Here is a 24,141-nt window from a genome sequence, read left to right as displayed (position 1 = left end):
GTTAAATGAGTTATTTTTTTACGTATTATATTACCGTCATTTTGATATTCTACCCTTACCTAAAGGAGTTGGTTACGCAAAGTGATATTTGAGCAGAGTAACACTTGTTGGGTCTAAAGTCTAAAATTAATAACTTTAAGATATGAGGTTTCAACTTTGTAACAATGGTCTAAGACTGACTTTCATTTAACTATTATATGTATTTATGGGAAAAATGACCAAGATACCCCTTACTTTAAAAACACATACATAGGTTTGGTTGTTGTGCGGTGAGGACGAAGGGATAAGATCAGATAAGAGACGATGTCGCCATTGGAGATAAGATAATAGTGAAGGGTTTGGGTGAGTTGCCTGGTCGTCTAGTGATTGACAAATGTGATTGAGGTTTTTTCGGGTGATCGTCAGACTCAAAATATGGGTTGTTGGTTTTATATTTTTTGTGTTTTATGTCACGTTTAGATATAGTTAATCACACAAATACAGTCTTTAGATATAGTTAATTACACAAAATAGTCACCTTATAAAAAAGTCAAAAGAGTATTTTGGTATTTTCCTTAAACTTATTACAAAATTGAAACCTCAAGACTAGACTTGTAAACGAACTGAACGTTCGGTGATTATTCGGCGAGAAATTCGTTTACTTTACTTAATAAACGAACGGACGTGAACAAAAAATTTGTGTTCATTTATGTTCATGAACGTTCGTTTATGTCTGTTTATTAAGAGGTTATGAATTATTAAGAGATAGCCTCTTAATGACCAATAAAATGCTATCAAACAACCTTGTCTTAATGATTACCTCTTATTCATTTAGACTTATGGCTACCTCTTAACCATTAAAATGTTATAAACTATTAAAAGATAGCCTATTAATAGCCTACCAAACATGCCACGCATTTTTTTTATAATAAAGGAATTCATTTTTTTACCATGTATTACTTTTATTTTTTCTTCATTTCTACTTTTATCATCCAAAACGCGAGGATAATATTATTTCAGTATCATCTATCATAACATTCATATCCAATCATTTATCTCTAAATTTAAAACTAAACTAAAATTACTTTATTTCTCTCTATTATTCAATTAAATAATGTTTTTCGATAACTTTATCAGTACATTTTCTATCTCATTTACCCACAACCACTTTAAACAAATTAAAAAATGTTAGGATGCTATAGAAACTTTTTAAATACAAAAAAATTACAATATTTTCTCACTCTCTCATAAAATTTGATTAATTGGTTGAGAATGTTTTTTTGTTAAAGTGTATTAACAACTTTTTAATTTCACCAATTTATATGAGAGATATGAGGAATGACCATGGCTTGTCAGGGTTCGAGTTCTGATCTCACCCGGTTTTACCGACTCCTCGTTGTCGTGTGAGTGAGAGTCGAGTTTTATCCAAGAAATCCCTCAATAGGTGGACCGCTAGGGGCTTCGTTCGTCCGGAATCGTGACCAGCTCGGGTTACCTTTAACCAATGAGGCCGACCTACGGAGTACCCGACGTTACTTAGTTGTTCGTTTAAAAAAAAATAATAATAAACGTGACATAATATCAAGTCAAAGGCTGTGTGAACACTCTAATCCTACTTTATACAATAATAAAGTACACATTCCAATGCACAACGTACACCCACACAAACTCTATCCCAAAAACCGTTCCAACAACTAACCCACCGATATCCCAACCGAATTATTCGCCACCAACAAACTCACTCCGTCATATCACCACCACCACATGGCCACCACTCAACAACCACCACATCCGTACACATCACCAAACCCTAACAAACTCACACCTACATTTACTCCTTCATCTCTTCTCACTCGCCGATCCATTAACAACATCAACCGTCACCGTGTCTACTGTCAACACGACAACGGCACTCATCCACAGCAACAGAAGCAGCAGTGGACGGTGGACTGCGTGGCAGGAAGTGATCCGATTCACATTATACTTAAGCCGCCGGTGATGACGACGGCAACGGCAACAACTGCTTCGATGAGTTCCGGATTGAAAAGCTCGAAGAAGGTGTGTTTGTTCTACGCGGCGGAAATGGAAGCTCTAGCGAAGCGGATTGCTGCGCAGTCGGATGCGATTGAGCTCAGGAGTATTAACTGGGGGTGATTTATGCTCTTATTTGATGTGATTAGTGTTTAATGAATGTGAATTTGATGTGAATTGAGTGTGTATGGTGTTTTATATTCATTCAATTGCCGTGTAGTTGGATGCGATTGAGCTCAGGAGTATTAATTGGAGGTGAATTATGATGTTATTTGATGTGATTAGTGTTTAATGTGTGTGAATTTTAGGTTTGATTTAGAAGTGATTATGTTTAGGCATGTTATTTTTGTGTATTATAGTTTAAGTATGTTTATGTTCATTTATATTTGTTCAATTGGAGGTGAATTGTGTTTTTTTAATGTGATTGAGTTGAGGAGTATCAACTGGAGGTGAATTATGCTGTTATTTGATTTGATTGAGTGTGTATGGTGTTTTAGGTTTGATTTAGTGGTGATTATGTTTAGGCCTGTAAATGAACCGAACGTTTAGTTAAATTTGTGTATTATACGTTTACGTTTGTTTATATTTGTTTAATTGTGGCGCAGTCGGATGCGATAGAGCTGAGGCGTATTAATTGGAGGTGAATTATGAGTTTAATTTCTGTGAATTTTAGGTTTAGTATAGAAGTGATTATGTTTAGGCATGTTATTTTTGTGTATTATAGTTTACGTATGTTTATGTTCATTTATATCTGTTCAATTGGAGGTGAATTATGCTTTTATTTGATGTGATTGAGTTGAGGAGTATCGATTGGATGTGAAATATGCTGTTATTTGATGTGATTGAGTGTTTATGGTGTTTTAGGTTTGTTTTAGTGGTGATTATGTTTAGGTCTGTAAATGAACCGAATGTTTAGTTGAATTCGTGTATTATACGTTTACTTTTGTTTATATTTGTTTCATTGTGGCGCAGTCGGATGCGATTGAGCCGAGGAGTATTAATTGGAGGTGAATTATGATGTTATTTGATGTGATTAGTGTTTAATATGTGTGAATTTGATGTGAATTGAGCGTGTATGGTGTTTTAATTGATGTGATTGTTGTTTAATGTGTGTGAATTGAGTGTGTAGGGACTAGGGAGTTTTAGGTTTGATTTAGAAGTGATTATGTGCAGGCCTGTGATTATTGTTTAGGTTTGATTTAGGTTCGGACTGTATATGGAATTTTAGGTTTAATTTAGAAGAGAGCATGAACGAATGTCTCGGTTTGTTCGTTTATATTTGTTCAATCAGAGGTGAATTATACTCTTATACAACACGAATATGTAGTTTTAGGTTTAATTATTTAGAAGTGATTATGTTTAGGCCTGTAAACGAACCGAATGTTTAGTTAAATTTATTTATTATAGGTTTTTGTTTGGTTATATTTGTTCAGTTGGAGGTGAATTATGCTTTTATTTGATGTGATTATTGTTTAATGTGTGTGAATTGAGTGTTTATGGAGTTTTAGGTTTAATTTAGAAGTGATTGTGTTTAGGCATGTAAATGAACCGAAAGTTGAGTCGAATTTGTGTATGATACGTTTAGGTTTGATATAGATTTGTTCAATTGAAGGTTAATTATACTCTTATTTAATATGATTATAATTTTAGGTTTAATTTGGAGGTGATTATGTGTAGGCCTGTTAACGAGCAGAACTTTCAGTCAAATCTGTGTATGAGCATGAACGAATGTGTCAGTTCGTTTATGTTCATGTATATTTGTTCAGTTGGAAGTGAAATGGTGAATTATGCTTATTCAATGCGATTGAGCTGAGGAGTATCAATTGGAGGTAAATTATGGTTTTGTTTGATGTGATTGTTGATTAATGTGCGTGAATTGAGCGTGTGTGGTGTTTTAGGTTTAATTTTAGAAGTGATTATGTTTAGGCATGTAAACGAACCGAACGTTTAGTTAAGTCTGTGTATGATACGTTTACGTTTGGTTATATTTGTTTAGTTGGAGGTGAATTATACTGTTATTTGATGTGATTGTTGTTTAGGTTTGGAGTCTGTATGGTAGTTTAGGTTTTATTTAGAAGTGATTATGTGTAGGCCTGTAAACGAACCAACTTCTAGTCAAATTTGTGTACTATAGTTTATGTTTGTTTTTATGTAAAGACTCGGAGCAGTTCAACAGAAGATGATAAATCTATCTTTAGAAGAGGACGTTATGAGGAAGGCTCTGGTAGTTACCATGGGGGTAACCCATCAGATCTGATTGCCACACAATCAGCTTCTTTGGATGGAAATTTGGAATCATTGGAGTCCATGAAGAATGAAATTAAGGGTAGCGACACTACCTATGTCCAAATGTCTACCCAATTAACCACGAAAACCACTCTGATTCCACCGTTACCAAATTACTCGGTTGATCTAGCTGCTCAATTAGCAATTATTGTAACCCAATTGGAAGCACTAAAAGAGGATATTGCAGAGATCAAGCTTATGTGGAATGACAAAGAATCTCATGAAGAACATCACAACCCACAACCGCATCTGGCTAAAGAGGAAGACCCAGATGATTGCCCTAATAGTAATGATGATGAAGATCGACTTGAGCATGTCTTGGGTAGTCATTTGAAGATTGACAATGGTGTTCAATTGCAGATTGGAGAGGGTGCTAAATTGCAGGTTGGAGAGGGTATTGTAGATTTGGGAAGCGCCCAGAATCCCATCCAAATCCAGGCCTACTTAAAGCAAAGTAAATTGACTTTTGCTGTTACGAATCCAGGTCACGTCAACCGATGGGTCCAGAAAAGTCTCCTGCCTATTATTAAAGATGGGAAAAGTGATCTTCAGTTCTATTCAGTTCAAGACAATCAAGGGTTGCAGGAACACCGTCAATCCAAGATAGAATGGCTCATTGCTTGGCGCTACAATTCCCTTCTTTCCGACTTGAGGACAAGTCGATTTTCCGGGCTGGAAGTATTGATACGAACCTGTCCTTTTAGTTGAGGCTAATTTGTAGGAAGTAGAATAGTGGGTCAGTTATTTTAGTAACTGTAGAAAATAAGTATTAATAGTTTCACTTTTCCTTGTAATCAATGTCGATGTTTATTATTATAAAATTAGGGTTTCTTAACCTTGTATTTGGAGAATTGCCATCTCGAATTGGCTAATCGGAGATCAAGCCTATCTCGAATTTGGCTAGTTATGTTAGTTTTAGTAATTTAGATTTCCAGTTCCTATCACAATTTTGTGCAAGGGCTTTTGAAATGTTTGATGTGATGGTGATGGTATTATACATTTTAATTTGATAATGTGAATGGTGATGGTATTATACATTTTAATTTGATATTCACATTTACTTTTAATTCGTGTTGGTCTATTTTCGTTAATTTATGTTCAATTATGTCCATTTGTGTTTGTGAAGCGTTCATTTAGAACATAAAGTTTATGTTCAATTATGTCCATTTGTGTTTGTGAAGTGTTCGTTTAGAACATAAAGTTAAACGAGTTTGGTTTGTTTAAGTGTCCGCATTCAGCTAAAGTTAAACGTGTCTGGTTCGTTTACAGACCTGATTATGTGACTATTGTGAGTTTGTGATTATAATGTATTATTGAACTGAAGCAAATTAAAATAATTGGAATTTCAGGAAATTTGAGGATGGATTTCCAAACTTGTCAATACCTAATGCACATGGAATAAGAGGAGAACATGTTGCTTTCCTTGCATCATTTAGTTCTCCTGGAGTTATCTTTGAGCAACTATCAATCAGTTATGCATTACCAAAACTCTTCATTTCATCTTTCACTTTAGTCCTTCCGTTCTTCCCGACCGGGACTTCTGAGCGCATGGAAGACGAAGGGGACATTGCAACCGCTTTCACTCTTGCAAGATTCTTGTCCAACATTCCAATATCAAGGGGTGGACCTACTAGTGTGGTAATTTATGATATCCATGCCTTGCAGGTTGGTGCCATATAATATTGTTTCATTATCCTTTTTTAAGCTATTCTTTTTATATTTAACTGTTTGACCCGTTAGAGATAAACAATTTGTTTCTTTGTATTCTACATCATCCATTTGGATGTAAGATTTTGTTAGTTATATAACCTTTTGCCATTAATGGATTCCTGCAGGAAAGATTCTACTTTGATGATAATGTATTACCATGTTTCGAGAGTGGGATCCCTTTGCTGAAAAGCAGGCTTCAACAGCTTCCTGACTCTGACAATGTAATGTTACTTTCCATATTTAACATTTTATTTTACTGTTTGGTTCGATGCTTGTATATTCTTGAGCATATCTATGTTTAAATAAACAAACATAAACGAACTTCCCGACGAACAGTTCACCAAACGTTGGGTTCGTTTATTGGCCTAGGTAGGTGTCCAATTCTCCAGTGTTCTTTTATTTATATTTGCTTCGTGAGAAATGCAAAAGGAACTATATTAATCAATGTGAAATGCAAGATTTTTATAAAGTTGAACTTGATACACTCTTGAGCCTAACTTAACATTAATTCCAAGCAACTGCGGTTTAAGATAGTAAAGTAGTCAATTATGAATTACCGAGTTTGATACCATTCTTCCTCTTTCAACTGTGTCTCTGCGATTATAAAGTGTAAGCTGCATATTATTTCTTGTTTTATTTGTTGAAGCTTGATGTTTTTTAGAATCACCATACTAATTACTAAGAGTCTAAGAACACTTTTATTTCTTCAACGTCATGGAAAAATAGATATCGATTGCTTTTCCGGATGATGGGGCTTGGAAACGGTTTCACAAACAGCTACAGCACTTTCCAGTGGTATGTGATACATTCTTATGTTTTCCTTTACTTATGTTTCGTATATTTCGTAAGGCGTGTTTGATCACACATAATAAATGTTCTCAATGAACCATCTGAATGATAGAAAATTACCGTTTTAACCTTCTTTATGGTCTAGTACTGAGTAAGTATCATTTGCTTGATAAGTATTGTGAATTGATAGAATATATATTCTAATCAAAACTAAATGTTGTATGAAATAGAATAATGTTATTACAACACTATAATAACTCAAAATATATGTTCTCATATTGAATATTACTAATCAAACCGATAAAAATGTAGAAGATAGCTAAAAAGGAAACATTTCGAACGGATCGAAAGTCACCAAAAAGTATTTTAATGCATAAAACTCAATTAAATTATTATATCAATTTTATGTATCTTATTGAAATAATATTATTTTTATGTGCAGATCATTTGTGCAAAAGTTAGGGAAGGCGACCAACGAATTGTACGCATAAAAGAGGGAGACCCTAAAGGCCGTCACGTTGTGATAGTTGATGATCTTGTTCAGTCAGGTGGAACTCTGATTGAATGCCAGGTGAGGACAACAAAATCAACAAGAAATTAATTTAAAATTTATTCTTTTATTTCAATAATACTAATAATAGGGGTATGTGTGGTGCGGTTCGGTTCGGTTCGGTGCGGTTTTGGGTTAATACCAAACCGAAAACCAAAAATTCAGTTTTTGAATATTTTGAAACCGTTCTGTTTCGTTTTCTTTTTGTTACGGTTCGGTTTCGGTTTCTTAGGTTTTTGCGATTTGAGCTTGAGAATTTTAGACCGAAAAAAAAATGTTGTTCGACTATTATATATTTGACAAAAAATATGTGAGTTACATATTTATTAAATTTATATTACTTGAATAAAAAATAAAAATCTAGGAATTCGGTTCGGTTTTTTTGGTTTTTATTACATGCAACCAAACCATCGATTTCGGTTTCGGTTCGGTTTTTTCGTTGTTTTCGGTTTTGGATCGGTTTTTTTAGTTTCTTGCACACCCATAACTAATAATATTTTTATCTGTTTCTTGTAGAAAATGTTGGCCAAACATGGAGCAAAAAAAGTGAGTGCATATGTGACCCATGGTGTTTTTCCTAAGCGGTCATGGGAGCGGTTTAAACATGATACAGGAGGTACATATTATTATTTTCTTTAATTTACATTTATAAAGGATTCAACTGAAAGAGTTTTATTTTAATAACATTACAGGACAACCAGATAACGGGTTGACGTTCTTTTGGATAACGGACTCGTGTCCTCTGACGGTGAAGGAAGTGAAGAATAAAGCTCCATTTGAAGTCCTGAGTCTTGCTAGTTCCATAGCAGCTACCCTGCAAATATAACGACCGAAAGTTTATTTATTTTTTTGATTTTGGATTTATAGAGAGATTTGGCTCCAAAGCGACCTGAATTTTACATTATTTATTGCCGTTTCATGTTAATAAAAACCTATTTCTGTGAAACCATTAAGCATTGTGTAGCGTAGCGTATTATTTCTGCTTGTTTTTCTTACAGTATTACTCTCAAACAATCCGAGTGTTGTTAGCGATCTTCACATAGCGTAGGCGATGGTTGAAGCCTTAAGGCGAACTGGCGAAGATTTGAAGACAAGTAGATGACATCTCGACTCTGGTTGATAGAAACATAAATTGATCATCGTTCTTTTTGATTTTTTTTTTCTTATTTAGGTATTTTGTTTAATTAAAGATGTTAACTGGGTTGGGCTTACTCATCCATTTTATGAATAGTTTTGAGTTTTTTTTATATAATCAATGTATGAGTTATTTTTGGCTCATTTATAATGTTTGTTAGTAATTTTTGTAGTTTTTATAAAGCTTTATATAAAAAAATATTCATTGCTAAAAATAATTTTAACTAAATTTTTCATAATCGTTGACATATTGGGCAAGATCATTAGAGAAACATAATTATATAATGGGTCATATGGATTTTAATCATTGTTTTTTTCTATAATGACGCAGATTATAATGTCATAGATGACGTCCCACTACAATCACTTAGCATTTTAAGCAATTAATTGGGGCATAGAAAAACTGGATTGCCAATATGAAATATGGTGAACCGGCTAATACCAACTATCATTTTATGTAACCCAGGTGTAGGGACCTCATACTTGCACTACGTAAAGAGGGGAACGAGGGACTCAGAGTGGGCAAATGAAAGTGATCAATATACGAACCACTATTCTTCACCCAACCAGAAGAAGATATACAAGGTTTATAAAGCCAAAAATAAGAAAAATATAGCTCCAAGAACACAACTTCGTCTTATATGTGGTTGTTCTATATTTACTAGTACCACCCGCGGTCATGGATTTTCGCACGGCAAACCCACTGTTGCAGTTCAAGCGACGAATGGAACCTACTTCTCGGAAGTCTAGAACCCGTTTTATTTCAAAATAATCAAATATGTGAAGAGACCATTCAACAGCAATACCAACTACATAGAACTCACACCACAACCTAAGAAAACAAATGGACCTTCACAAATGTTATCTGAATTTCAACATTTGGACGACTTTGACACCATCGACGAAGGGTTTCCTTAGCTAATTTAAATTTCATTTTATGTATTTCTTACATTCTTTGGGTGTGATTTCTATTAATAATTGTATTCTTAGGTTTAAAAACCAATTTCCATGTATTAAAGTTCGAGGTTTGAGAAAATTGTAGTTGACAAACATGACACAAACAAATAATTATTTATTATAACAATTTAAGTATAATTTTTATTATCGTCTGAAACAACACAATCACCAGATGCACGCAATCCATCAAATAAGTCGTCTATTTCAAGATGCAACGCACAAATCCATTAGTACCAGGAAACGTAGTGGCATTGAACTGAACGCCTTTTATGGAGAAAGCGTAAGCCTTTCAGATGAATGGCTAAAAAGAGAGTCGAGCTCCAGAACCTTTCTCCATTTTTTCAAGTACGTTAGTTAAATCTTTGTCTCCGGTAATAGAATTTTTTTTACTTAATTCCATTTAGGCATAGCATAGCAGAGAGCGTAGCGTAGCAGTGTTTGCCGATTATATGAGAATTAAAAAAACAAAAAGGTGTATTTATGTTTTTACAGTATCCTAACTTTTTAACATGTAGTACAAAAAAAAATTCATTTTGGCAAAAACTAAAGTGTCACACCAGAATACTTACATGTTCATTTGACTTTATGTGAAATCTTTATGTAATTCAAGAGTCGGTTCAATGCGGCCCCGCTGTCGATGGCTTCCCGAGCCCGATCAAGTGCGGTTGATACATCTTCTGCACATGTACATCCGAGTAAGTGATCAGCCATCCCAGCGTTTAATACGATCCGGTCATATGCGGGGCCCTTTTCTCCCTGTAGAGCTGCTAAGCCGAGTTCTATGTTCTTTGAAACCTGAAAATTCCAAAAGCATTATACACGTAACAAATGGTCGAGTTGGGTAACAGGTTTTATTTTCGGTCAAGTTTGACTAGAGGTGTGCAAAGGTGGCTCAGTTATGGGGGCTTAACCATAACCATAGCTATAACCAAGCTTCGGTTATGGAAGATTGCTTAACCATATGGTTAACTGTCGGTTATGGGCCGCTTTCGGTTAACTGTCGGCTATGGGTCAGTTTCGGTTCAAACCAATCCAGAACCAAAAAAACCGAAAAATCCAAACCGAAAAAACCGAACCGAAACAAAACCCGACGGTTTGGTTTTATGTTTTTGTAAAAACCGAATTTGGTTTTACCGAACCGAATTCCTAAATTTTTGTTATTTTATATTTTATATTAAGTAATTTATAAGAATTTAATAAATATGTAACTCAAATATATTTTTGGTAAAATGTTTAATAGTCTATTATTTTACATTTAACAAAATTATTTATACATAAATTAATTATTTTTTGAAAACTTTCTTTTGACCTAAAATTTTCAAGATCAAATGGCAAAAACCGAAAAAACCGAACTGAAAAAAAAATGAAAACCGAAACCGAAAAAACCGAAATCGAACGGTTTCAAATACTCCAAACACCGAAGTTTTGGTTTTCGGTTCGGTTTTAACCAAAACCGCACCGAACCACACCATGCACACCCGTACGGCTAACTGTCGGTTATCAATGTAGTTTTTTTCCTTTTGTTTCAATTGAAATTTTTTCCGTTATAGTATCGAAGCTCAATTATGAACTTTAAAACAGTAACACATAAAAACAGTTTAAAATAAATCATTTACACTAAAAATAAGAAGATAAGTAAATACTCTAAAATGATACAGAAGGTTTGTTTTATGTAATACGAATAAACGTTGGAAAACCTTTTTATGATCTGTTTAAAGTTTAAAAAGTTAGGAAAAAACAAACCCCGAATTGACCCATTGATAAGTAAACGGGTCAAAATTTCCACCAATTGGATAGTGCTTTGTAAAAAGATCATAACAAAAGCCAAAAAAACATACCGATTTATCAGTTCTTGGAGTGTCGGAGGGTTCAAAACCGTATTCTTTTGCATCCACTACAAATGAAAAGTTCTCATGCGACACTCCTGTAAATACCATAGAATAGTAAGTAAAAAGTTTATAAAGTAAAAAATTCTCATCAACATAAGCTGGTGAAGTGGTTCTCACTGTACGCACCGCCAACATCATAAGCGGGTGAGGTGTTGAGCGAGCGAAAACCAGAACAGTAGTTAACAGGCAGTTCTTTTGATGCACTTACGGATTTTGATTTAATTGTCATTGAAAGTGCTCCTTCTTCGCCCTACATTTAATAATGTAATCAACTTTTAGTTTTAAATAAGTTTATTGCCCATCTGACTCGTTGGAGACACAATATAACCCAAATTGACCCGATTCTCATTTTAAAATAATGGGCAAAAATTTCCGCCTTTAGATAACTACCAAAATGTTCATACCTTAACCACCAAACCAGCATGAACTCCTCTACGTTTCATGAGCATTAGAAGTGGTTCTTCGTAACCTTCATGGTAGAATCCTGCAACAATTGCTTCTTTACCCGTGGCCTGTATACAATTTATAACACAGTGTGTTTTTACAAAATATTACAGCATCAAATGTACATATATCTGTTTTTCTACATGATTTTACAACATTTAAGCATTAAACTAAATGCAAGCTTACCCTCACATATTGCTGAACCTTTTCGGATGTTGCTAATGGCGGGCGTTTCTTTATATGTTCTCGCATCTCAATCAATGAATATCTGTAAAAATCATATAGATGATTGACATTATAAAAAAAACTTCACATAAGTATGTTAAATTCAATGATTTGCCATGTTATATAGTAAACAAAATGTCTACTTACAAAGAGGGGCGAGCTTCCCGTTGACTCACATAAGCAAAACCAACTGCTTCATCCTGAAAGAAAATTACTTTAAAGTATTAAATCATGAAAAATAGAGAAAGAGTGACACTGAAAATAAAATGGACATAAAAATGACCTCAAGAAGCGTTTTAGCCTGTAATGGTGTTATGTTGGTATTTGCTCCCATGAATTTTAGCATCTGCTCCTCAGTTATGCCACCCTGTACAAAGCCCGGTCCAATCATTTGCACAAAGTTGTGAAAAACGGCATGTTTAGTCTTTAAAGGGAAATTGTTGACAACTTCCTGTGGACTTTAGCTGATATAAACTGAAATCTTAAAGGCATACACCATAGTACCATACCAAAATAGTGTAAACATCAATCAATCAATTAATCATACCCAGTTAAGTCCCACCAACAACAAAGCAATAAGTAGGGTCTGGGGAGGGTGGGATGTAGGCACACCGTACCTCTATCCAACGGGATTAAGAGGCAGGGTCTGGGGAGGGTGGGATGTAGGCACACCGTACCTCTATCCAACGGGATAAAGAGGTGGCTTCCAGAGAGACCCTCAGCTCTGTAATACATATGTATGATGCAATATAAAGTAAATGACATAATAATAATAATAATAATAATAAAAACAATAATAGTAATAATAAAATAGTAATAATACACATACTAAATTAAGGTAAATAGAAGCCTTAAGGTGCTCATTTCTCCCTAAAAATCTTTAACTTTAATCCTACTTCTCCAAGAATTCCTATCTCCAACCATGTCCTCGGAGAGGTTTAGGTCTATCAAATCACGCCTAATCCTCTCATCCCAAGTCAATTTAGGTCGTCCTCTACCCCTCCTCCCCTCTATAGTCATGTTTTCTACGGATCTAACAGGATTCGTCGAATGTCTTCTCTTCACATGTCCAAACCATCTCAATCTCCACTCTCTTATCTTGTCTGATATGTTCGCTACCCCTAATCTCTTCCGAAACACAACATTTCGTATTCGGTCTAACCTTGTGTGCCCACACATCCCTCGTAGCATTCTCATTTCTGCTACCTCCATCTTCCGCACTTGTGCCTTCTTGATGGCCCAGCAATCTGTTCCATATAGTATTGCAGGTCTAACTGCAACCCTATAAAATTTTCCCTTTAGTTTAGTTGGGAAACTCTTGTCGCATAATATACCTGTGGCTGCTTTCCATCTACACCATCCTACCTGGACTCGATGGGTCACATCACTGTCTAATTCCCCATCGCTATGAACAAAAGATCCTAAATACTTGAACTTCGTTACCTGCGGTACCACCTGCCCTTCAATGGTGATCTGTGTGTCATCATTGTCATTTACTCCCCCAAAATCACAGTGGAGGTACTCCCTCTTAGAGCGACTAATCCTTAAACCTTTTGTCTCTGATCGCCACTCCTCTAACCTCATGTTTAGATCTTGTTTTGTCTACGCGAGTAACACAATATCGTCTGCGAACATCATGCACCATGATAGCGTCCCCTGAATCGACTTTGACAACTCATCCAAGACTACTGCAAAAAGAAACGGACTCAACGCTGACCCCTGGTGAAGTCCTACCTCTACGGGAAAGAACTCAGTATCCCCCATGGGCGCACGCACACTTGTTGCGCTCCTGGTATACATATCCATAATTATCTCTATATATTTCCTCGGTACTCCTCTACCCTCCAAGCACTCCCAAAGCACCTGTCTTGGCACACTGTCGTATGCCTTTTCAAGGTCAATAAACACCATATGCAGGTGACGTTTCTTCTCCCTATACTTTTCCATCAATCTTCTTATGAGGTGTATTGCCTCTGTGGTGGAGCGCCCCGGCATGAAGCCAAATTGGTTCACTGTAACCTGGGTTTCCCGTCTAAGTCTAACCTCAATCACTCTTTCCCATAGCTTCATAGTATGGCTTAGTAATTTGATTCCTCGGTAGTTACCACAACATTGGGCATCTCCTTTGTTCTTATAGATAGGAACTACGACGCTGCTCCTCCACTGGTCTGGCATCTTACCAGATTTGAGAAAAATATTGAAGAGATTAGTTAACCACATGACTCCTTCCTCTCCCAGACACTTCCACACCTCGATGGGTATGTTATCTGGGCCAACCGCCTTAGCCCTTCCCATCTTCCTAGGTGCAGTCTGCACCTCTTCTTGTGTTATCCGTCGGCAGTAACAGTAATTCGGTTGTTGTCTTTGGAAGGTTGTGTTGTCATGTTCTTGGTAAGCTCTCCCATTGTTAAAAAGATTGTGGAAGTAGGTTTGCCATCTTTGCTTGATGTCCTGCTCCTTGACCAGTACATGTCCATCTGTATCCTTTATGAACTTCACAGGTCCTAGATCTTGCCTTCTACGCTCCCTAGCTTTGGCAATCTTAAACATAGCATGTTCCCCCTTTTTTGTTTCTAAACTTTCATACATCCGTCTATAGGTCGCGTTCTTTGCTTCCGCCACTGCCTTCTTCGCCTCTCTCTTGGTCGTTTTGTAGGACTCCCTCAATTCCACTCGCTCCTCATTCGTGCACCTCATAAGCTCCCTAAAACATTGTTGTTTGTCCCTTATCTTGTCTTGTACGGCCTCATTGCACCACCAAGACTCCTTATGCCCACCTGCCTTTCCTGTTGTTACCCCGAGAGTCTCCTTTGCTACTTGGATAATGTTTGTTGCCATAGCTTCCCATATATTAGTTGAGTCCTCATTTAGTCTAGCTCGTGTCTGCCTTATTAGTTTTATCCCTAAACAGTAAGAGATTTTCATCCTTCAAGCTTCCCCATCGAATTCTAGGTGTACCTTTCTTCTCTCGAACAATTAGCTTATTGAATTCCCAGGTATGACTTTGCAGTCTTTCCACCAACGTCTGTCTCCTTATCTCATCAAAAGGTAGTCAATTTGCGTGTCGCGTCCGCCACTGCTAAAAGTGATCAAATGGGAATCTTTTTTCTTAAAATAAGAATTTAAAATAGTGTAAACATGTATTCTTAAATTGTAATCTATAATCAAGAAAATTACAATAATTGCCATTCTTGATAATCTAGTTTCTTTAATCCCTTGACTATAGAAACCGTCTTCTCATTGTGTATAGATTAAATAAAAAGTATACTTGTGTGTCTATAACTTATTCTTATTAATTTGTTATTTTAACGGATGCCATAACTATAGTAATGGTTAATTTTACATTATATTTGTAATTCAGAAAATACCTTCGGTGGCATCCAATCAACACCATGGAGAAGGCATGCCTCATTGTAACAGGATCTAACAGCAGCAACAAACAGCATGCTTCTGAAGAATCGTGTGTTTCCATCATAAGGTTCACCATAATGAGTCAATGATCTAACATCAGCTACCGGCAGAGGACCTAATTATACATGAAATCACAAAATCAAAGATAAAAAAAATATACATTTCCAATTAGAGTTGGCAATTTCGACCCATTAACTTACTATCGGTCAATTTAGGTTATGTTTTAGGAAATCAATCGAAAATATTAGCTTAAAATGCATGAACCGCCAATTAATAATAATTTAAAAAAAAATAAGAGTACATTATTTTTAAAATAATACTTTATTTTGCATTTATATTTGAAAGGCAATCAACCCAATCCTAACCGACCAACACAAAACACTATCCATTCTGACCAGAACCAGTTGACCCAATCCCGGACGCACCCAACCCGCCTTTTTGCCACCTCTACTTCTAATATTTTTTCAGTTACGCACTTTATTAACCAGTACCAAGCTCATCGTCAAATGCAAGGCAATATGCTTTTAGCTCACGGTCTGTTTCCCGGTTCATTCGTTGACCAATCAAAAATGCTGACAACAGTGACTCGCTTACAGTGCCACCTGTACCCTGTTCCGGTTTCAAAGGAAGAACATCTTTCAATACACCTTGAACTTCTTCATAACCAAGATGACCACCGGCTAAAATTTCCCTCAAGGCACCCACGAGTCTCATTTCATAACTCCCATTACCAACATATTGTGGGCCAATTGAATTCCCAAGTCTCATTATAGAACCTTCCGGATCAGCTAAAAAGATTATATCAGAAGGTAGGGCCCGAATTAAATGTGGCCAGTATGCATCTATTGCGCGCCTTTCACCTTCACTCCATTGAGTTGGTTCTGGAAATGCATTCGCACGGATTGTCATAGCTGCAAAAAATGCTCCAAGTTGCGCCTTTGATACCTCTTCTTCATCTTTCAGTTCTCCTTTGGCTGAAATTAAATATTATCAAAAATTGTCACATATTTGAAAACTCTGGTGTTTTTTGGCATTATTGCAAATATATTGTTACTTTACAATAAAAAGTCAAGTGCAATGATTCAAAAAGCCAATCACTCGTCTAACTGGTGAAAACAAAACAATTCAAAAAATTATTTAACGAACACAAAAACGTTTGCTTCTTTTCAGACTGATCAACATCAAAACTTTTAATCAGTTATGAAGGAATTGTTCTATAAATGAGAGTGACATGACTCATATACTATTAAAATCTTCATTTCTTCTAAGTAAAAACCCCTTAAGATATTGTGTATTATTGGTCAACTATTTATGGGATTACATAAGGATGATTACAAAGGAAACCTAATCAACTGTGACTCATAACAATGACTCATAATTACAATAAACCTTATCTACAATTCTACATAATAAATCTTAAATGATATACTCTGTCTAAACCTACCTAATATATTCTATGTAACAGTTAGAACTAGTAGAGTAGTAGCTAAATGTAACAAAAGCAACTTTTGCATCTTAATTGCTAACTGATCGACTCGGGTTTGCTTAGGTGTTATATCATAATATGCTAATTCACCAACACATTTTACAACTAATTAAACAAATTAAATGCATTACTTAACACAACGTACTGAACCTTTCAACAGGTTATAATGCAGAAGTGTTACTCCTAGACTTGTGATCAGCATCAATAATAATAATAATAATTTGATATTCACATATTTTGTTAGAACTATCAGTAAACTTATGATATCTGACATATACGTATTATGTATAATATACGTATTATGTAATATAATCGACTCTAAAATGAAAACTAGCTATCATCATGAAACTATTTGCTATAATTTAATCTAAACTACACTAAAAACCTACAGGAACTACAATATACACATCGTCAAATCAATTAAAACAGTGAATAATAATAATAATAATAATAATAACAATAATAATAATTTGATAATCAAGTATTTCACTATTTTGTTAGAACTATTAGTAAACTTATGATACTTTGATATTTGGCATGTATGTATACTAGACTCTAAAGTGAAAACTAGCTATCAGCTGCAAACTAATTGCTATAATTTAATCTAACAATAACAATAACAATAACAATAACAATAACAATAATAATAACAATATGCACATCATCTCATCAAATCAATTAAAACAGTGAATAATAATAATAACCTAGCTATCAGCCGGAAACTACTCGCTTAATTTGAACTTATCTAATCTAAAAACCTCCAGGAACTACAATATACACATCCTCAAATCAATTAAAACAGTTAATAATAATAATAATAATAATAATAATAATAATAATAATAATAATAATAATAATAAAAGTAAAAACTAGCTATCAGCTGGAAACTAATTGCTATAATCTAATCTAATAGTAGTAATTATAATGATAATAATAATAATAATAATATACACATCCTCAAATCAATTAAAACAGTGAATAATAATAATAATAATATACTACCAGATCTGAGTATCGTATCCAAAACCTTCAACGCCTGTTCTTCCGTAAGCGGCTTCGTCTGCGTAGGACCAGTACAAACCCTAGCCTGAGCTTCCAACACCGTCTGGTTCGGTTTCCGAAGCCTCGGAGTCCGAAACGAAGTTGACAGAGTCGGATTACGTGCGTCTGATTCCGTCAGTCCGAAATACTGATCGATTGCAGCTGAATCTAACACCGATTTTACTACTTTTAACTGCCGGTTTTGAGCGTAATTAGGTGGAAATTGAATATTCTGACGGTTAATTGTAACCGTTAGTGAGGTTTTGAGGTGATTTGAGTGGTGAATTGAGATTGATGTGTTGTGGAGTATTGATTTCATTGTGAGATTTGAAAGTTTGTTGAAATTGCATGAAAATCAGTTGAATATTTGAAGATTTAACTGAGATGGATATGTCAATGTTATTGTTAAGCAAAGAAGATGACTGAATATTATTATTATTATTATTATTATTATTATTATTATTTATTGTTTGGAGTTATGGATAGTGGGGGTGAAAACTTGGTTTACGTGCCGAATCAAACCGAAGGGTTGCTCGTTTTTGGTTCGGTTATAAACTGACATGAGCTGATCGGCTCATTTACTGAGCAAGTCAAAATCGAATAAAAATTTTTTTGATTGAAATCGAACGGGTTTTGAGCGTTACTTTTTATGTTTTTTGCTTTGAGAATTTTTATATCATATAATTCAAGTCAATTTAAATGAAGCAACCGTACTTTTGGTCATGCTTTGATCATTTGCAAATCAAACTGAGCCGAAATCGAATGAGATATTTTGGCCATTTTTTGAGCGGGCGACAAGCATTTTGAACTAAGCTAAATATTATTAATAAATTATCATTTTCGTCTATTAGGCTTGCCCAGTCTCATCATTTTCATTCAAATTTCTTTTTTTTCCTTGCTTGGCGATTCGCATGTTTAATGTTTTTAAAGCACGCTATTTGTAATCAATCAATTAGTTTATCCATTTTTTCCATTAGTTTAGGGATATGCATATATTTTTTACTTAATGTGCAAGCTTTAAGAGATATGTATAAAACCGACGGTTTCGATTTATGTTTTTACAATAATCGAAATTACAGTTTGATTTTGATTTTGCATGTAGTATTAACCGAAAAGGTTGAATCAAAACAAAAACCAACGATTTGGTTTTATGTTTTATAAAAACCGAACTTAAGGTTCGTTTATTTTATTTATTTTTTTTTGGAATTTGAGATTGCCAATGCGAAAATCAATTGAAATTGGAATAATTAAGGCGGGCATGTCAATGTTATGCAAGCAAAGAAGATGATGGGATATTGTGTATGCAAATTGTGCACTATTTGCATAATTTACTCTTTTTGTTTTTTTTAATATAGATACTTTTCAATATGCGGATATATTATTGATAGTGACTTATTATTGCCGTTATATAAAATGTAAAAAAAGATAACGAGATAGTGACGTGTGATTATTGTTGGATGAAAAGTTGGTTTACTTAGTAAAAAAATGAATAGTGATGATAATTTTTTACATAATCAAATGATGAACATGAGTATATTTTTATTTGTTTACGGCTGCTTTTGTTATTTGAAGGCTACATGTAATGGTTAAAATAATGTTGTTTTTAACAGGTAAAAATTATGTTTGGTGTTATCTCAGATCACCTGTCTATACTTCTCATTCTCTACAACTTACGTTGAAGCCATGGCCCACATATTCATGTCTTTATCACAATCTCTCTCATCTACATGCCGAAAGCTCTCTCTTTTGTCCAACTCATTAGGCCACGTTGGAAAGCGTTGAAGACAATTTAAGTGAGTAAAAAGTGTTGTCGCGTCAATGTGACGTAGGCTAAATGAGCTTCTGTTTCACACTCACTAACGTTAAAGTGTGTAAATTGTAATGTCGTTAAATTAAAAAAAAATAATAATAAATAATCTTTCCTTTTTTGAAGGCTTTTTTGAAGGTGGAATGTGATTGCTTGTGATTGGCTCGAAAATTTAAATAAGAGTGTGAGGTAATGCTAGTGAACCCTTTCACATGGTGTGGAACGTTGCTTTGGGCAGTATATGAGTTAATTAAATATAGCCTAATGGAACAGAACAGACATAAACAAACACTGACAACAAAATTTCTTAATACATGAACATAACAAGAAAATATGTTTGTGAACATAACAAGAAAATATGTTTGTGATTTTTGTAAAGCATTTTTTTCATAAAGCTACCCAAACCCAATAACTGGCAGCCCACTACGAACAAGGCATTGGAAAAGTAATGACTTCATAATGTTACGAACAAAAATGTTAATCAAGCTTAGTGAGTGAAAAAGATTAAGAGAAGAAGAACACTAGTGGCGAAACTTGGGCTTAGTCCCATACTCACAGTGATTATTGAAGTTACGGATCTAATACCTTGAAGATGACCGTGCTCAATGACAATACCTATACAAATTTTCTGACAAAATCTCGAAATTTTACCATACTAAGTGAAATGACTGCAATAACCGTGTTCACCCTTGAATAACACCGGAGAAAAAAAATTTCAAATCAATTCGCTACCCATATCTCAATCATCAGTTCGTTTAGGTACAACTATGATATCTAATTATTGCACAATAACCCTTAATAATTCATCAATTACAAATAGAACCCTTGACTATCCATAAATTACAAATAGAATCCTACACTATTAATACCGAATAGGGTTGTTCATGAGTCAAGCCCGAATCAAGCTTGGGTGGCTCGAACTCAAAACTAAACTAGGCTACTCAATTAAGCTTGGGCTCGATTTGAAGTTAAACGAGCCTAAGAACGAGCCATGACCCAAGCGGAGCTTGGGATGGGTTTGAGTCGATTACAAAAAAATAATAAATTCAACTCAAGTTGTTTCAAATCAAATTATTTTAGTTAGTTTTATTTGAGCTTTTATCGAGCGAGCCACAGACCATACCGTAACACATAACCAGTGTTGTAGAAATCGCTAGTCGGGCGGTAGGGTGAAGATTAGCGATTAGTCAGGATTAATTGAGATTAATCGGATAGGATTTTAATACATAATTTTTAGTTTTACACACACATATTTTTATATGTAATTTTAAGTTTTATATACACCCATTCATTTTGGCCGGAATCTTGTCGAAATCAGCTAATTTGGTCTTACACCTCGTTGTGGAGACTAAGGCTATGTTTGGGATTCCTTATATACACCTCACTTTCACTTATAAAAGGAGTTTTTGATATTATCAAAACTCCTTTTTTCTTCTTTAAATCCTCAAAAAAGTCCCATTACCCAAATATTATTTTAACTTACAAAAATTAGTAAGTTATAAGAAGCTAAAAATAAGGAAGCTAAAAATATGGAATCCCAACAACCCCTAAATCGAATCATTACTACACGCACGTAACCAGAACAAAATCATACATTCATTCATTTAGTCACTTTGATGTTCATTCATATAATCATGTTCACAAATTCATCAATTCAGCATTACAATGACACCAATCAGAAACCAGATCTCAAAACATAATCATAATAATAATAATAATCACACATCAATTTCACTATTCATTTCCACAGATTCATCAATTCAGCATTAGGTTTACACACTTACATCAATCAGAAACCAGATCTCAAACCGAATCAAAATTACACACACACACACACATATATATATATATACGGATCTGAATTCGGATCCACCGGTTCAAGTAATTAATGGCCGGAGCGGCCTCAGCACTGTTTCTTCTGGACATCAAAGGCCGTGTTCTGGTGTGGCGTGACTACCGTGGTGACGTGTCTGCAGTTCAGGCTGAACGGTTTTTCACTAAGCTCTTAGAGAAAGAGGTTAATTCAGTAATTTTATAATTTATGTTATGTTATGTTATTGTTATGTTATGTGTGAATTGTTAGGTTTTGAGTTTGTTTGAGGTGATGATTAGTGGTTTAAGAAATTAAGTTAGTTACGAGAGCTCGAGCTCGGTTCATGAAACGTGTTTTCAAGCTTGAGATTGGCTCGTGAGACGTTTTTTCAAGCTTGAGATCGGCTCGTGAGATGTTTTTTCAAGCTCGTGCGTGGCCGTGAGACTTTTTTCAATCTCGTGAGACGTTTTTTCGAGTTCGTGGGCGGCCGTGAGACGTTTTTTCAAGCTCGTGAGACGTTTTCTCTTGCTCGTGCGCGGCCGTGAGACGTTTTTTCAAGCTCGTGAGACGTTTTCTCGAGCTCGTACGCGGCCGTGAGACTTTTTCCAAGCTCGAGCTCAGCTCGTGAGACGTTTTTTCAAGCTCGTGAGACATGTTTTCAAGCTTGAGATCGGCTTGTTTATTTATTTTTAATTATTCTATAAATATTTTTAATTATTTTGTATAATATTTTTTGTAATTTTTATATATAACATATATTTAATATGTATACTATTTATTTATTTTTATTATATGTATCTGCAGTTCAGGCCAAACGGTTTTTCACTATGCTCTTAGAGAAAGAGGTTAAATTCAGTAATTTGATATGTTATGTTATGTGTGAATTGTTAGGTTTTAAGGAATGAAATCAGTTAATATTGATTGCTAAGATAAATTTTGCAGATTGTTGAGCTGAATTATGTTTAATTAGGTTGCTTAATATGTATAGGAAGTTGTGCAAATTACAACATGTTTCTTCAAGTTTATTCCGCTTATATTTGATTGTATGTTGCTGCATTTTATTTAGTGGTGCAAATGAGCCGAGCCTGAGCTCGACTAGGCTTGCGCTTGGCTCATTTATTCTTTTGTAATTCGTTTATAAACATCTTTAGTTATTTTTATATATTTTTTAATTATAGTTTTTATATATATCATAACACACACACTATTCTGTTATTTTTTTTATCATATTTTATATATAATAAACATTATTATATTAATATATATTTAATAGATTGAATAGGAGTTATGTAAATAATAGGCTCGCAAGCCGGCTCGAGCTTGATAGGTGAAGCTTGGCCTCGGGCTCGTTTATGAAACAAGCTTATTTTAATGCTCGGCTCAGTTCGAGCTTTTAACGAGCCGATCTTGAGTAGCTCACGAGCCGGCTCGGCTAATTTGCGCCCCTAATTTTAGTACTGTATACAGTGTAGTAACAGCTAGAAGAACAGTAAATTTGAAGTACTGTATGTCTGTATCCAAGTGACCGTGCACCTTCAGGTTTTAATATTGTATCATTTGTATGCATGAAATTGAAAATGAGTGTATATGTATATGAGTAGATCTCTGTTTATGATGTGTTGATGAACTCATGAACCCCAGGGTGATGAAGTGGCACAAGATCCTGTTGTATATGATAATGGTGTCACCTATATGTTCGTGCAACACAACAATATATATCTAATGATTGCATCAAGGCAGAACTGTAATGCAGCTAGCCTCCTCCTGTTTCTCCACCGTGTAGTTGATGTAAGAACTATTTGGTAATTTGATGAAACAGCTTACATTTCTTTGTATGCAACTTAATAATGATAATGTCACATTTCGTCCCATGAACTTTTCAAACATAATTAAAAAATAAATAAAAAATTGTTCCCCTTTTACAAACCTTCCAGAAAATCTTTCTTTTAGCTGGAAATTTTAATATGACTTGTAGAAGATGTAAAATTTCATCTGGTTCGTGTTTATGGCAACAGGTATTTAAGCATTACTTTGAGGAGCTAGAGGAAGAATCACTTAGAGATAACTTTGTTGTAGTGGTATGTCTGTTTTACTATGTATATATTACTAAACATGCAACTATAAGAGGGATAAAACATGGAATCCGCATGATGTTTTGCAGTATGAATTGCTTGATGAAATGATGGACTTTGGTTACCCTCAATTCACTGAAGCTAAAATTCTCAGTGAGTTTATCAAGACCGATGCTTACAGGATGGAAGTTACACAGAGGCCTCCCATGGCTGTCACAAATGCAGTATCGTGGCGTAGTGAAGGGATAAGATACAAGAAGAATGAGGTAAGTGTTCTTGTTTGAAGTAGGTAACTGTGATTATGAAATTACAGAAAGTAAAATAAAACTTGGAAGCCATTTTCAGGTGTTTTTGGATGTTGTGGAGAGTGTGAATATACTCGTCAACAGTAATGGTCAAATAGTTAGGTCAGAGGTTGTTGGGGCGTTGAAAATGAGGACTTATTTGAGGTAAATTGATTAATATTTGTTCTTTTGCTAGATAAATTATGCTATCCTATCATTTTACTAGCTGTTAA

At 34.8% G+C, this 24,141-nt stretch overlaps 3 protein-coding genes across 3 annotated transcripts in view; 2 read left to right on the top strand and 1 right to left on the bottom strand.

The window, feature by feature from the left end:
- The first annotated feature begins 1,743 nt into the window (after nt 1-1,743).
- LOC143573070 (ribose-phosphate pyrophosphokinase 4-like) lies at nt 1,744-8,305 on the top strand. Its single transcript, XM_077058050.1, has 7 exons — nt 1,744-2,129; nt 5,646-5,961; nt 6,132-6,227; nt 6,733-6,801; nt 7,238-7,366; nt 7,862-7,961; nt 8,038-8,305. The coding sequence occupies exons 1-7, from the start codon at nt 1,744-1,746 to the stop codon at nt 8,169-8,171; spliced, it is 1,230 nt and encodes a 409-aa protein (XP_076914165.1). The 3' UTR covers nt 8,172-8,305.
- LOC143573069 (uncharacterized) lies at nt 7,980-18,381 on the bottom strand. The gene is made up of 11 exons (XM_077058049.1): nt 17,894-18,381; nt 15,897-16,379; nt 15,363-15,520; nt 12,278-12,361; nt 12,142-12,194; nt 11,956-12,037; nt 11,730-11,837; nt 11,452-11,575; nt 11,275-11,360; nt 10,006-10,231; nt 7,980-8,159 (listed from the first exon to the last, which is right to left on the bottom strand). The coding sequence occupies exons 1-10, from the start codon at nt 18,249-18,251 to the stop codon at nt 10,010-10,012; spliced, it is 1,758 nt and encodes a 585-aa protein (XP_076914164.1). The 5' UTR covers nt 18,252-18,381; the 3' UTR covers nt 7,980-8,159; nt 10,006-10,009.
- A 2,996-nt stretch (nt 18,382-21,377) lies between these two features.
- Nucleotides 21,378-24,141, top strand: part of LOC143573067 (AP-1 complex subunit mu-2-like) — a 54,896-nt gene continuing 52,132 nt past the window's right edge. Inside the window, exons 1-5 of the mRNA XM_077058047.1 lie at nt 21,378-21,756; nt 23,194-23,340; nt 23,568-23,630; nt 23,714-23,890; nt 23,970-24,073. Of these exons, the coding sequence (XP_076914162.1) occupies nt 21,628-21,756; nt 23,194-23,340; nt 23,568-23,630; nt 23,714-23,890; nt 23,970-24,073 (620 nt within the window). The 5' untranslated portion in view covers nt 21,378-21,627. The remainder of the gene's footprint in view (nt 21,757-23,193; nt 23,341-23,567; nt 23,631-23,713; nt 23,891-23,969; nt 24,074-24,141) is intronic.

The sequence above is a fragment of the Bidens hawaiensis genome, unplaced genomic scaffold, assembly GCF_021521415.1.
Source record: "Bidens hawaiensis isolate Kalapana, Puna unplaced genomic scaffold, B.hawaiensis_p1.1 tig00026193_1, whole genome shotgun sequence".
Taxonomy (NCBI): Eukaryota; Viridiplantae; Streptophyta; class Magnoliopsida; order Asterales; family Asteraceae; genus Bidens; species Bidens hawaiensis.
The sequence above is the reverse complement of the archived record's forward strand: the minus strand, read 5'-3'. Positions and strand labels throughout refer to the sequence as shown.

Coding starts and splice junctions, on each gene's coding strand:
- LOC143573070 (XM_077058050.1), top strand. CDS start 1,744: ATGGCCACCACTCAACAACCACCACATCCGTACACATCACCAAACCCT. Junction 2,130..5,645: donor CTCAGGAGTATTAACTGGGG/GTGATTTATGCT, acceptor TTGGAATTTCAG/GAAATTTGAGGATGGATTTC. Junction 5,962..6,131: donor ATGATATCCATGCCTTGCAG/GTTGGTGCCATA, acceptor GGATTCCTGCAG/GAAAGATTCTACTTTGATGA.
- LOC143573069 (XM_077058049.1), bottom strand. CDS start 18,251: ATGAAATCAATACTCCACAACACATCAATCTCAATTCACCACTCAAAT. Junction 15,521..15,896: donor TGCATTTGACGATGAGCTTG/GTACTGGTTAAT, acceptor ATGTATAATTAG/GTCCTCTGCCGGTAGCTGAT. Junction 12,362..15,362: donor TTGATTGGATGCCACCGAAG/GTATTTTCTGAA, acceptor GGCTTTGTACAG/GGTGGCATAACTGAGGAGCA.